This window comes from Vipera berus (genome assembly GCF_964194415.1).
Source record: "Vipera berus genome assembly, chromosome: 2".
Taxonomy (NCBI): Eukaryota; Metazoa; Chordata; class Lepidosauria; order Squamata; family Viperidae; genus Vipera; species Vipera berus.
The window spans coordinates 261,894,731-261,908,214 of record NC_138203.1 but is presented as its reverse complement, the minus strand read 5'-3'; the positions used below and the strand labels follow the sequence as shown (position 1 = coordinate 261,908,214).

The 13,484-nt window shown below is 41.3% G+C and overlaps 1 protein-coding gene across 3 annotated transcripts; it reads right to left on the bottom strand.

Moving 5' to 3' along the window:
• Positions 1-922: 922 nt before the first annotated feature.
• On the bottom strand, positions 923-12,508 carry LOC308662618 (uncharacterized protein). Of its 3 annotated transcripts, XM_081318650.1 has the most exons (5): positions 12,416-12,508; positions 11,652-11,746; positions 11,475-11,537; positions 7,501-7,630; positions 923-5,554 (listed from the first exon to the last, which is right to left on the bottom strand). In XM_081318650.1, exons 4-5 carry the CDS (start codon positions 7,532-7,534, stop codon positions 3,162-3,164), a joined length of 2,427 nt encoding a protein of 808 aa, XP_081174776.1. In that variant the 5' UTR covers positions 7,535-7,630; positions 11,475-11,537; positions 11,652-11,746; positions 12,416-12,508; the 3' UTR covers positions 923-3,161. The 3 variants fall into 3 exon arrangements, with proteins under 3 accessions (XP_081174776.1, XP_081174777.1, XP_081174778.1); XM_081318651.1 differs by lacking the exons at positions 11,475-11,537; positions 11,652-11,746; positions 12,416-12,508 and having other exon boundaries at positions 7,344-7,604; XM_081318652.1 differs by lacking the exons at positions 923-5,554; positions 7,501-7,630; positions 11,652-11,746; positions 12,416-12,508 and adding an exon at positions 8,221-9,976 and having other exon boundaries at positions 11,475-11,498.
• Positions 12,509-13,484: the final 976 nt, after the last annotated feature.

Here is a 13,484-nt window from a genome sequence, read left to right as displayed (position 1 = left end):
GTCACGTACGCATGTACATTGTGCCGTACCCGAGGCCACCAAAAGGTCCACGTCACCAAATTGAGGGTTTTGAAAAACCCAAAGTGCCCCGCTGCAGGGTTGTCATGACACTGTGTCATCACAAGGGTTCAAAGCGGCCCCGTGGTACATAGAGTCACCCCCGATGTCTCAGCAAGCCCTCCTCCAAAGTCCAAGGGGACACGGGACCAACCTCGGCCTTTCTCTTCTGCGACCAAACATTCAGGCACTGTGCCTCCCGCACCTGAGCCCGCAAGTCCGCCGGCTCATGGACTGCAGCCAAGGATTCCGCGGGCAGCACCATCCGTGCGGGCAGTGGGTCCTTGGTGCAGAGGTACTCCGGCTTGTGGGACAGGGCATCTGCCCTCTGGTTGTGACCGCTGGGGATGTAGGTCACACGAAGTTGAACCGGGCGAAAAACAAAGACCACTGGATCTGCCGCTGGTTCAACTTCCTGGCCATCTTCAGGTATTCTAGGTTCCAATGGTCCATCCGGACATCCACCTGGTGTCGGGCCCCCTCGAGATGATGCTGCCAAGCCTCGAACGCGGCCTTGATAGCCAAGAACTCTTTTTCCCAGATGGTGTAATTGCGCTTGGAAGGATTGAGTTTCCGTGAATAGTAAGCGCAGGGAAAAAGAGTGCCGCCATCCACCGGGGCCTGCAACAAGACCACCCCAAGAGCCACGTTGGATGCGTCCATCTCCACGACGAAGGGACGGTTCGGATCGGGGTGCCTCAGGACGGGTTCCGTGATAAAGGCCTTCTTGAGGGCCTCGAACGCCTGTTTCTGCGGGGGACCCCACTGGAATGAGACCTTCTTCTTCAGGAGCTGGGTTAGCAGAACTGTCAGCGTAGCGAAACCCGGGATGAAGGTCCGGTAGTAGTTGGCGAACCCCAGAAGGCGCTGAATATCCTTCACTTGACGGGGGGTTCCCAACTACATAAGGCCTCCACCTTATGCAGGTCCATGGCGATGCCTTCGGAAAAGATGATGTGGCCAAGGAACTCTATGGAAGTCTGGAAGAAGAGACATTTCTCCAGCTTCGCATAGAGTTGATGCTCCTGAAGGCGCTGCAACACGAGGCGGACGTGCTGCAGATGGCTTTTCCTGGACCGGGAGTATATCAAGATGTTATCCAGGTATACCACCAAAAACCTGTCCAACATGTCCTGAAAAACATCGTTCATCATATGTTGAAAGACTGCTGGGGCATTTGTCAGCCCGAAAAAAGGGGTTAAAAAGAATTCAGTTAACCTCTCTGCTCTTTTCAGTCTTACTGTCCAGTTTGACACAGAATTGACAATTAAATAAAAAGCTTCAAACATGAGCTTCTCAAATCCTTTCCTCAGCATGCAGGCAGCAGTGTGTAAAAGGAAAGCCAGACACCCCTTGTTTTCACAAAACTTTCTTTTTTTTAGATAGTATTTTATTAATTTTCTAATTTTACATTTAAGTATTTAAAAAGCAACGTGGTGGGTAGGTTAATCAATAGTTCAATAACATACAAAAATCTTTAGTACAAACTTCAAGTTATAACATTAAATATTTCCTCTTTTTCCCTTAATATCTACTATCTCGTATTTAAGCTACTACAGTTCTTATTATATCAACTAACTGAAAACATCATTATTACATTTATCAATAAATCTTTACCTTATACATATCTTAATTACTTTTACATTCACTCTTTATAGACTATCAATGTCCTGTTATTGATTTTTCCCAATTTTTAGTTTTCCATCAATATTCAAATTTAACATTTGATATTTTTAATTCCCAGGCTTTAGGTAACCAGTTTCCCTCATCTCAATTCATAACAGAATCTAATATTCAAAATAAACATCTTATCTTTTTGAATATAGTCTTGTTCTATTTCCTAAAAGCTATCTATTTCCCACATTAAATCATCTCATTAATAATACAGTATCCCCTTTAATAAATCAATACCATTATATATATTGTCTGGGTTAATCAATAAAGCAAACATATTCATATTTTTTTCTTTTGGGTTTAATTTTTTAATAGTAAACAAATCCTTACTTTCAACTAATTTCCAATTTTAAATTTAATGACCCAAATTCCCCTTATCTCAACTTCTCACTTTAACCCTCTAATTGGTAATATGAAATCCCCTCTAATAAATCAAAACCCCAATTTTCTTCAGCCTCGTTCTGGCTTTCTTTCTTTGCCAACTAGCCTCCCATGTCAATGCTTTTAGATAATCAAATAGTTCTCCCTCTATTATTATACATATTATTTGAAATAAGGGAGATCATTTAGTTGCCAAATATTCAATTTCTTTTATTGTTTAATTAAATTAGTCCTTCGATTGACTATCATGTTATCTCATTTTTCTTATCCACTTTTTCCCTTGCCTTGCGTTTCATTTCTTTCTTCATTCATCCTTGTTTCATTCATCCCTCTTAATCCTTCTTTTTCTAGTTTATTGTTTATTACATAGGGAATACACCTCAGGAAGATGTGCTTGCAGGGAGGAGACAAGATGGCGACACATTAGCAGCTCCTGTAATAAAAGTTCTGGCTTGTGACAGGCCTTATCTCTTCTGGCTTACCTCTATGACCCAAAAATTGTCATTCAGAGGCAAGAATCTGGACTAGCCACAGCAATGATACTAGGACCCATCAATCCATAGATCAGGAATGAACAGAGAAAAACTAAAGTACTAATTCTCCTTTAACTGCAAGACCTGAAGATTCCAATGGTTTGAAGAGATTCTTCTGGATTTGTAGGTGACAATGCAAGAGGGGGAAAAAGAGAGATTTAGCTACAATTAGTGAAAGAAAGAATGTAGATGGAGAGAAAAAAGGGTTTAAAAAGAATTCAGTTTACCTCTCTGCTCTTTTCAGTCTTACTGTCCAGTTTGACACAGAACTAACAATTAAATAAAAAGCTTCAAACATGAGCTTCTCAAATCCTTCCAAAAACTTTCATGTGTTAATACATTTTTAAAGCAACTAAAGAGTTTAATACATGAGTATAATACATGACTCGAACATAACCACAGCATTGATATTTAATTTTATTTTATGTTTGTTTTGGGAATTGACTTCTCACATCTGCGCATCATGTTATGGGAAGTAAGAGTATGGTGTCGGCCGAAGCCCTTTCCACACTTCATTCATTTATATGGCCTCTCTCTCGTGTGGATTCTTTTATGGGAAATAAGATGACCCTGTCGGGTGAAGCCCTTCCCACACTCCATGCATTTATAGGGCTTCTCCCCTGTGTGAATCCTTTGATGGCATGTACGGCCACCGCTTGTCCTGAAGCCCTTTCCACAATCCATGCATTTATAGGGCTTCTCCCCTGTGTGGATTCCTTTGTGGGAAATAAGATGACCCTGTCGGGTGAAGCCCTTCCCACACTCCATGCATTTATAGGGCTTCTCTCCTGTGTGGATTCTTTTATGGGAAATAAGATGACCCTGTCGGGTGAAGCCCTTCCCACACTCCATGCATTTATAGGGCTTCTCCCCTGTGTGAATCCTTTGATGGCATGTAAGTTCACTGTTTGTCCTGAAGCCCTTTCCACACTCCATGCATTTATAGGGCTTCTCCCCTGTGTGGATTCCTTTGTGGGAAATAAGATGACCCTGTCGGGTGAAGCCCTTCCCACACTCCATGCATTTATAGGGCTTCTCTCCTGTGTGGATTCTTTTATGGGAAATAAGATGACCCTGTTGGGTGAAGCCCTTCCCACATTCCATGCATTTATAGGGCTTCTCTCCTGTGTGGATCCTTTGATGGGATGTAAGTTCACTGTTTCTCTTGAAGCCCTTTCCACATTCCATGCATTTATAGGGCTTCTCTCCTGTGTGGATCCTTTGATGGGATGTAAGTTCACCGTTTGTCCTGAAGCCCTTTCCACACTCCATGCATTTACAGGGCTTCTCCCCTGTGTGTATCATTTGATGGGATGTAAGTTTATTGTGTTGACTGAAGCCCTTTCCACATTCCATGCATTTATAGGGCTTCTCTCCTGTGTGGATCCTTTGATGGGATGTAAGATGACTCTGCTTGGTGAAGCCCTTTCCACACTCCATGCATTTATATGGCTTCTCTCCTGTGTGGATCCTTTGATGGGATGTAAGTTCACTGTTTGTCTTGAAGCCCTTTCCACATTCCATGCATTTATAGGGCTTCTCTCCTGTGTGAATCCTTTGATGGCATGTAAGTTCACCGTTTGTCCTGAAGCCCTTTCCACACTCCATGCATTTACAGGGCTTCTCCCCTGTGTGTATCATTTGATGGGATGTAAGTTTATTGTGTTGACTGAAGCCCTTTCCACATTCCATGCATTTATAGGGCTTCTCTCCTGTGTGGATCCTTTGATGGGATGTAAGATGACTCTGCTTGGTGAAGCCCTTTCCACACTCCATGCATTTATATGGCTTCTCTCCTGTGTGGATCCTTTGATGGGATGTAAGATGACTATGCTTGGTGAAGCCCTTTCCACACTCCATGCATTTATAGGGCTTCTCTCCTGTGTGGATCCTTTGATGGGATGTAAGATGACTCTGGTTGGTGAAGCCCTTTCCACACTCTATGCATTTATAGGGCTTCTCCCCTGTGTGGATCCTTTGATGGACTGTAAGATGACTGTTTGTTCTGAAGCCTTTTCCACACTCCATGCACTTATATGGCTTTTCCCCTGTATAGAGTCTTTTATGGGAAATAAGAACATTGTGTTGGGTGAAGCCCTTTCCACACTCCATGCATTTATATGGCTTCTCTGCTTTATGAGTCAATTGATGGGATGTAAGATGACAGTGTTTCCTGAAGCCTTTTCCACATTCTATGCACTTAAATGGCTTCTCTCCTGTGTGGATTCTCTCATGGGATACTAGATTACCATGTTGGGTAAAGCCCTTTCCACACTCCATGCATTTATAGGGCTTCTCCCCTGTGTGGATCCTTTGATGGGATGTAACTTCCCAGCTTGTTCTGAAATCCTTTCCACACTCCATGCATTTATATGGCTTCTCTCCTACGTGGATCCTTTCATGGGATGTAAGATGACCTGGTTTCCTGAAGTCCTTTCCACACTTCCTGCATTTATACAGCTTTTCCCTTGTGCTTATCCTTTTATAAACAGTCTTATTTCCATCCTCAGTGCATTTATTTGGCTTCTCTCCCATGTGAAATCTTTTCTGTGACATAACTGAACAATTTTCTTGAGAAAGTGTGAAAGTCCAATTGTAATTTTTTCCATTGTCTTTTGATATATAATCTTGTCCTTTGCCTTGGGATAGATAGTGCTCATTTATATCTGTTATGTCTTTGAATAGTCTTAAACCTTTCCCAATGTATTTTTTCTTTATTTTTCCTCGTTGATCAATAAAGTCCTGCATCTGAGCATCAATGGAAGATGAGCTTTCTTTATTCCAATTATTTGAAGTGTTTCCTTCCTGCCTTTGGAATCCCGTCTGAATTGCAGGCTTCTCCATTACGTCTCTTTGTTTGAACACTTTCATTAATTCTCCAGCGACTTTATTGTCATTCTCATTATCACCTTCAAAGGAAAAGAGAAATGAAAGTGATAGAAATGTTAGGGAAAAAGATCACCCTGTCAGAAATCATATTACAGATAATCCCTGAGTTACAAACCTTCCGTTAGCGAACATTCGAATTTATGCAATAATCACCCAGTAGTGTTTACGAAAAACTCCTGAAATTACGAATGTTTCCACTACGGCAGTCATTCACCCTTACGAATGAATGCAGTAGCACTGCAACATTCACCCTAGCTATTTCCTCCACCCACCCACCCCACTCTCCCTAGACACTAGGCCTTTGGATATGCACCTTTGCTTTCTTGGCTGATCTAGGCCTTTGGTGCTTTCATAGAAAATGGAAGCCTAAAGTAACGCAAGATCACGTGCGGTCAGTAATGTGAGATCTCACACTACTGATTTCGAATGATCTCACAGTAGTTTAGGCCTCTTTCTCTTCAACAGAGAATGGAAGGTTCTGATTGCCTCTGGAGGCCGAATCTTGGCATCAGAGGCCTTTTCCAGGCTGCTGCTGCCCAAAAAGGAGGCCAGGGGATCTACAGGAGTCCACCGGCAGAACAGAAGCCAGGGGCAGTGGCCATGTGGCTCGAGTTCAGGGTGGGGGAGAGCAGGAGATAGGCACCACAAGCATTGTGAGAAGTCGGGCACCCATTCTCTGCAAAAGAGGATGGGTGCCTGAACTCGCAAGATATTACAGCACACAGGAGCTTCCATTGACTCTCCTATCCTTGTAAAGCAGGAACCCGGCAGAGAGGAGATGGATCTTTCAACGTAAGTCAACCTGCCACGGCAGAAATGGAAATGGAAGCATGAGATATCTTTGTGAATCATGGAGGCCTTGGGGGCCTGTTCCATCACTAGGCCCTCCATGGCCTTCCCCTCCCTGAGATACTTCATGTGCAAATAATGAACCGCCTATTTGCCCATGCATTCAATTAGCAAATATGTGGGTGAAAGAAGGTGATATTCTTCGAGGTACAAGATTTATTCCCATGAATTTTTGAGTTACGAATGGGCAGTCTCCATTATATTTGTAACACGAGGACTACCTGTAATTGCCTTCAGGTATTTTGCCAGATTCCAATATATTGTATATTTGTATAATGGTTTGGTATAGAAATGATAATATCACTATTCGTGAGGCATAAAAACTTGTAAAAGGCTGTGCTGGACCAGTATGTAACTCTGGTCCATTATGTAGCTAGATTAGGAATTAAGAACTGTGTTAGAGCATTTAGCATTTAAAAAGTTAAACGCTGTCTCCTTAAGAGATGGCCTCTGGGAAATGTAGTCTAGTTGTTAGTCCTATATCTAGTCAGTGGGAGGAGCTTCAAAGTTTATTACAGGATGTCCTGCATATGTGCCACGGTGTCTAATCAAGCATCATGCAAGCATCTATTGGCATCCGTAACCATGCCTAGCTGAGATGGGGAATTATTCCTTTTTTACCTACAAGAATGGACAGATATGACTATGACCGGATGTATCTACTGCAAAGTAAGTCCCTGCTTAGAATTCCTGGACAATAAATATTTGTTTAAAACCATTTTTGTGGAGTTTATGCTGTCTGGATCAGAACTATAATACATCTCGGTTCACGGTTCCAGAATAAAGCCATTAAGTCAAAAAACGTGAATGGCAATTCTTGATAGGACTGATACAGATGCATCTGGGCCAAAATATTTCAAAAATGTTTGGTAAAGTTTAGTATTACTGCAAACCAAGGAATTACTTTGTTACTAATATGTTTAAATAGAAATAGAAAAACAAATAAAGATTGCCATTGACCTATTTCCTTCGCAGGAGCAGTGGAACAGCATGACTCTTCCTTCTCCCTCTGAAGAGAGGATATCTATTTGGAGATGATTTCATAAGAAGTAATCCGTGGCATCTGACTACAAAGTGTCTTCCTGAACTGCCTGACTGCAGAATAGGAAACCCTTACCAAGAGAGGCCACGTTCTTATAATTATCCAGCATGACTTCCCAATGCAGCGTTTTTTGGTGAGGATCCAACAGAGACCACTCCTCCTCTGAGAAATACAAAGCCACCTCCTCAAAGGGCAGAAGACCCTCCTGAAAGGAAAAAAAGTACAGAACAGATTGAGGAGGGACTATAGGATCTATCCTATTGTTTAGAAATTCCCAAAGCAAAGCTATGAACTAAGGTAAATGGCTATGCTTAGTAGGATTCCATAGTTTAGGTGAGAAAGTGGACAGAAGAAAAAACTTTTGATTGAAGATATGTTTTAGACAGGTTTCATCAACTTGAATGATTTTGTAGGATTTTCAGTGCAATTCAGTTACGTAACCCCAATTTCCTTTTGGATCAACCTCAGAATCCTTCTGGATTTACCAAATATCCAGCCAGCCAGCCAGGATCAATTCATCCATCCTCAATCAAAAAGCACTCAGTGTCAGGAGACAATCAATTAGCAGGTGGCCCTTGGAAAACCCACCAATCAGTGACACTAACTTGTTTAACATGGGTTTAAAGGCATAACTATAGAGGCAGGGATTCTTTGTAGAATTTTTTTTTATTGAAAAGTTTTAAAATACAATTTTCCTTTAAAAAACCCCCCTTCCCCCTCCCTCCTCCCCCCCTACCTCCCCTCCTCCCCCCTCCCTCCTCCCCCCCCCTACCTCCCCCCCTCCCCCCCCACTTCCCAGAGCTGAATACAAGGTATATATATATAAAAAAAGCAAACCTAAGCAACCATATACTAACAACTATAAATTCTAAAATCCATCACTCTCTAGCTTATATAGGATAAAACAAACCTTAACAATATTAAATATATATAAAAAAAAACTAGAATAAGAAAAGGACACTCTCTAGCTTATATAGAATGGAACAAACCTTAATAGTATTAAATATATATTAAAGACAAAAAAAAAGGAAAAAGAAAAAAAAACCCCTTCTCAACCCTATACTTATCCTAAATAAACTCCATCCATTTTATCCATTCCATGATATAACATTCTTACAAATAATTTTCCAAATTAACCAAGGATCCCAAATCAAAAAACTTTAAAGTCAACTCTTCTGTAATCGGCCGTTCCTCTTCCAGTACCACATCTATAATTATTCCAAACACAAAAAAAAAGAAAAAAGATTGCAAACAAAACTTGAACCTCCATTTGAGAATCTTCTGTATATTCCCCCAAACTTTAATCCAAAAAAGCTCACCCTTTCCACAGAACCACCAAATATAAAAATATATTGCGTCTACACCCAAATCTTTTCCCACCTCCCCTACTTGACTACTTGACTATATCGTAAAAGTTCCATAGACTTCTGCAAATCCTGCTACTTTCTCTTCTTAGATCGTTTTGCAGCAGCACGCGTCACCCTCTGTTTTATAGATTCATCCGACGAGGTTGTATCTTGATCTCCTCCAACACCGTTGTCTTCTATCTGACCATCTTCGGCCTCTTGATGGACTCCTTCTCCAGATCCCTTTCCAGCTTCCAAAAGTGTTAATGGCGTTGCATTTAAAACATTATTGTAGAAATCACGCGCTTGCATCACAGTAACCAAACGGTACTTTTTACCTTCGTGCGTCACCATCAACCCCACTGGGATCTCCCATCTGAACCTTATATCTCGCTGCTTGAGCTCTTGCACAAGAAATGTAAAATCCTTCCTTCTCCTTAGAATCTTTGGAGGAATTTCTTTTAAGACCAAAACTTCTTGATTAGCAATCATAACTTTAGTATCATAAGCAGCTTGTATAACTTCATCTCTAGTTTCCCTTTTTGCAAAATATACCACCACATCTCTAGGCAACTTTCTCTGTCTGGCAATCCATGAATTCACACGAAACACTTTGTCCATGCCTCCTTTTATTTCAGATGCTGGCTGTTTCAACACTATTTCAAAAGCCTCAGAAACCAGCTGCTTTAGATCTTCCTTAGTATTCTCCTTTAAGCCTCTAATTCTAATGGCAAACTGCATCTGGAAATATTGAGCAAGACTCAGTTCCTTTTCCATTTTATTTTCATTCTCCAATACTTTTGCTTCTAATATAGCATTCTTTTGAGTCAAGTCTTCTAGCTTTTCCTCCAATTCTTCCACACACCGAGCCACTTTACACACTGAAGTCAAGATGTCTACCCTCATCGCTTTGAGCTTCTGTTCCATCCTCTCCTCCATTCTCTCCTCCAATTTCTCCAATTTCTCCTCCATCTGTGCAAATCTAACATTAATTGATTCCAAAATTACCTGGGTATGTTTTTCAAGAGCATCTTGTAAGTCCTTTGATGTCAATACATCAGGAGGATGCAGCGCCTGCAATAATGATTGTTGCACGGGAGAAGTTCCAGCACTCCGAAGAGTTTTAGGGGGTGGTTTAGCCGCCATCTTTTACCAAATATGACGCACTTTCACTTCAGATTTGTAATCCAAAAAAGTCCATCAAGCTGGAGAGTAAAACATAGTAATCCTCTTTACCATTTCCTCTTGTATCGCTCTGCCTGCTCCTTTAAACCATAGTCATTCCTTCAGGCAGGGGTGGTCGCAGACGGCTGGCTCTGCTCCAAGAAGTCAGGAGCAGAGGCGACGGCCAGCTGGGAGCAGCCCAGGCTACGGGGGAGTTCAATCCTTCAGCCGCCCAAGCCATAAGCTCAGGCGGCCCTGGAGAACTCTACCCCTACCTGGGAGCTTGCCCCCTCCTCTTCTCCCGAGGAGGGGGCTTCGGATTCGCCCGAACAGCTGATCGGCGCTGTTTCGGGCGAAAAAACAACAGCTGAGCCGCGGGCAGCCCGGGAAGGCTGCCTCCGTCGCCGCGGAGCCACCGGAAGTCCCAGGATTCTTTGTAGAATTTTATGAAGTGGCTAAGAAGGAGCCATCCTATTCATCCTCAACGCCTTCATGAAAGAGCTGGGAGAGATCAGCCATGGATCTGTGTTGTGTGCCATCAATATCCAGAGACTCTGCCCCTCCTTCGATTGCAAGGAAACTGCTAGTAGTCTGAGCCATTGACTCGACAGTAAATAAGAAAATGGAGAACATTTTTTGAGGAAGGCATTTCTTAGCCTTTGCAAAGCTGGATAGTTTGGCCTCCAAATCCAGGCACAAATCAGGGGATTAAAAGGTATTTTGCAAGCCAATAGGGCCTTGATTATATGCTCTTTCAGAACAATTTTTATTTGGAGGCATTTTTATATGGCCACTGTCCTGGGATTTTAAAAATCTTTCTTCTTAATCACGTATTTTCTTATCAATGATTGTAAATAAAGCTTTTAAAAATGTTAATATCCTGGTGTGAATATTTAAATACTTTTGAGGATCCTTGCACAAATGCAACTCAAAGAATTACACAAATAATGGGTGCCATGAAAATATCTGTAAAACATTATTTACTGAAACGTTGGGAGAATAATTAGGGGAAAGAGTTTTGTTTTTAAAGTAGTAGTCTTAAAAAAAAATCCTAAAAAAATCCCCAACCAAAAGCTGAGGAGACAATGGAAGAAGACAGTAGAGATAGTCCTCAACTTACAACAGTTTTTAGTGATTGTTCAAAGTTACAACGGCACCAGGAAAAATGGCTTATGCCCAGTTTTCACACCCACGACTGCTGCAGCATCCCCGTGGCCACATGACCAAAATTTGGGTGCTTGACAACTGACTCATATTTATGACGGTTCCAGGGTCCTTGGGTCATGTGATCACCTTTTGTGAAGTTCTCAGAGCAAAGTCAATAGGGAAGCCAGATTCACTTAACAACCATATTACAAACATAACTGCAGTCATTGACTTAACACATGTGGCAAGAAAGGTCGTGTTGTTTAGCAACAAAAATTTGGGTTTCAATTGTGGTCATAAATCAAGGACTACCTGTACTATGTACATCAGCTGATTTCCCGAGGGAAAAGGAAAATACAAATCTAGTAAATTAATATTCTTCTGTTACCTGACCTGGAGGTTCAATCACGGTTTCCGTTCCCCCAAAACAAAGAGTCAACTTCCTTCTATTCTTCCCTGTGAGGGAGATAGAATTTCAAGAAGCATAATTAATGAAATGCTATAGAAGGGAAAACACAGAAGGTAAGAAAGTTAGGATTTATCAGAGGAGTGGAAGGACCTTATTATTACCTCTTGAGGTGTCCTGATTTGGATCTTCCTGAGAGATCCTCCTGAAAAACAGTTCTTGAGGGACATTTGAAGGATGCCTCATTCTTTCAGGATCTCTGATGTCCATTGTAAAGGACTTGACATAGTATGAAGGAGAAAAGCATTAATGGTCATCAAACATCATGAAGTGGTTTTTTACTGCAAAGCACTCAGTATCATTTAATTAGGCTGGGAAGTAAGAAATAAATGGCTCTGCAAAAATCTTTCTTCTAGAAAGGATAAGCAACTATAGAAAGATTAGTAAAGCATCTCCACATAGTATGAATGCCAGGGAACTCTGGTAAGGAGGTATTAAGAATTTGAATATATTGATCCAATGGCAAAGAATTTTGTGTATAATATAATGCCTGAACAACAGGAAGATATTTGGGTGAAAACTTTAAAATTTAAAATTTCTATTAAATTATAATTTGGAACACATTTTTTATAAAATGATGTATCAATTCTATTTAATGCGTGATAACTGGCCAAAGATGTATAAAGGAAATTCAAATACATGATCAAAATATAAATGTAAACAAGAAACCTTTTTCCATTTTGGTGGACAAACCAAAGAAATACTGGTGTAAGATTTATATTTTACTGCAGAAGATTCTCAAACTGGGTATAAAAACAAAACCAGGGACTTTAATAGACAGAGATTGAAACATAATCTCAAACTTTGCTGTTTTATACAGTATGTTGAGAGCATTAAGAATGCTTTTTGCACAAAAACGGAAGGATACGTTAATTGCCATAATGGAGAGGTTGCTGGAAAAACTGACGGAACTAGCAGAGACGGCAAAATTAACTGCTTTAGTTAAAGAAAAAAACACATCCAACCTTGTTTCTACTTGGAAATCACTTCTGGATTTTTATCTTGGGATAAAAAAAATGAAATTTAGTGTTTCTTGTTATAGAATGACTAGTTCCAGTACATATTAAGGATGGAAAAGTAGACGTCGGAGGCTGTAATGTTACCATTTTATTTGACTGCGGGGGAAACTTTACCTTTACCTTAAAGAGTCAAAGTCAATTATTTTCCTTTTCCCCTTTCCCCTATACGTCTTTCTCTTCAATTCCCCCCAGTTCCTACTATTTTCTTTTTTTGGTTTTATATCTTGATAAGCTTAATGATATTTTTAAAAGGAAACAAAAATTTGAACTTATTATTATATTCAAGTCCTTCTGGGCTCTCACCTGCAACTCAGCCTGCTCCTTCTTCTCCTCCGCCTGGCTCAGGAGGAAGCCTTCCACCAGGGCCACCGCCTGGGAGCTGCTCTCTGCTCCACACTCCCGCACCCAGCTCTCCATCTGCAGGGGCAGAATGGCCAGGAACTGCTCCAGAACAACCAGGTCCAGCATCTGCGCTTTTGTGTGCTTTTCTGGTCTCAACCATTGGCTGCAAAAGTAGTGCAGTCGGCTGCAAAGTCCTCGGGGACCCTCATCCTCCTGATACCGGATGCTCCTAAAATTCCAGGACTGAAGTGGGGAAAGGATTGTTCCATCGTCCAGGATCTTCTGGCCAGTTCTTGCCCAGATCTCCTCACCGATTCCAGACTGAACACTGGAAGGGCCTTTTCCAGTTCCCCCACTTGCTAAAGGAAGGCTTGCCATTCTTTCTCCGTCCTGTAACACAAATCCAAATGAGTTCAAGGAAACCAAATTCTTTTTCATTCATAGCAATGTTCATCTAGCCATGGGAATCAGAACATGCCATTAACCCTCTTTGCCAAAGAGAAAACTGTAGGAAGAAAAGTCTCTATCGTGGTTCCTCCAAGCGGGGAATAAACATGGCAACTGCTTTGGGAAGAA

Bases quoted from the DNA above. Each gene is read 5' to 3' on its own strand.
- LOC308662618 (XM_081318650.1), bottom strand. From the start codon at position 7,534: ATGCTGGATAATTATAAGAACGTGGCCTCTCTTG. The intron at 5,555-7,500 runs GTAAGGGTTTCC...TTTCCTTTGAAG, and splicing joins TAAGAACGTGGCCTCTCTTG to GTGATAATGAGAATGACAAT.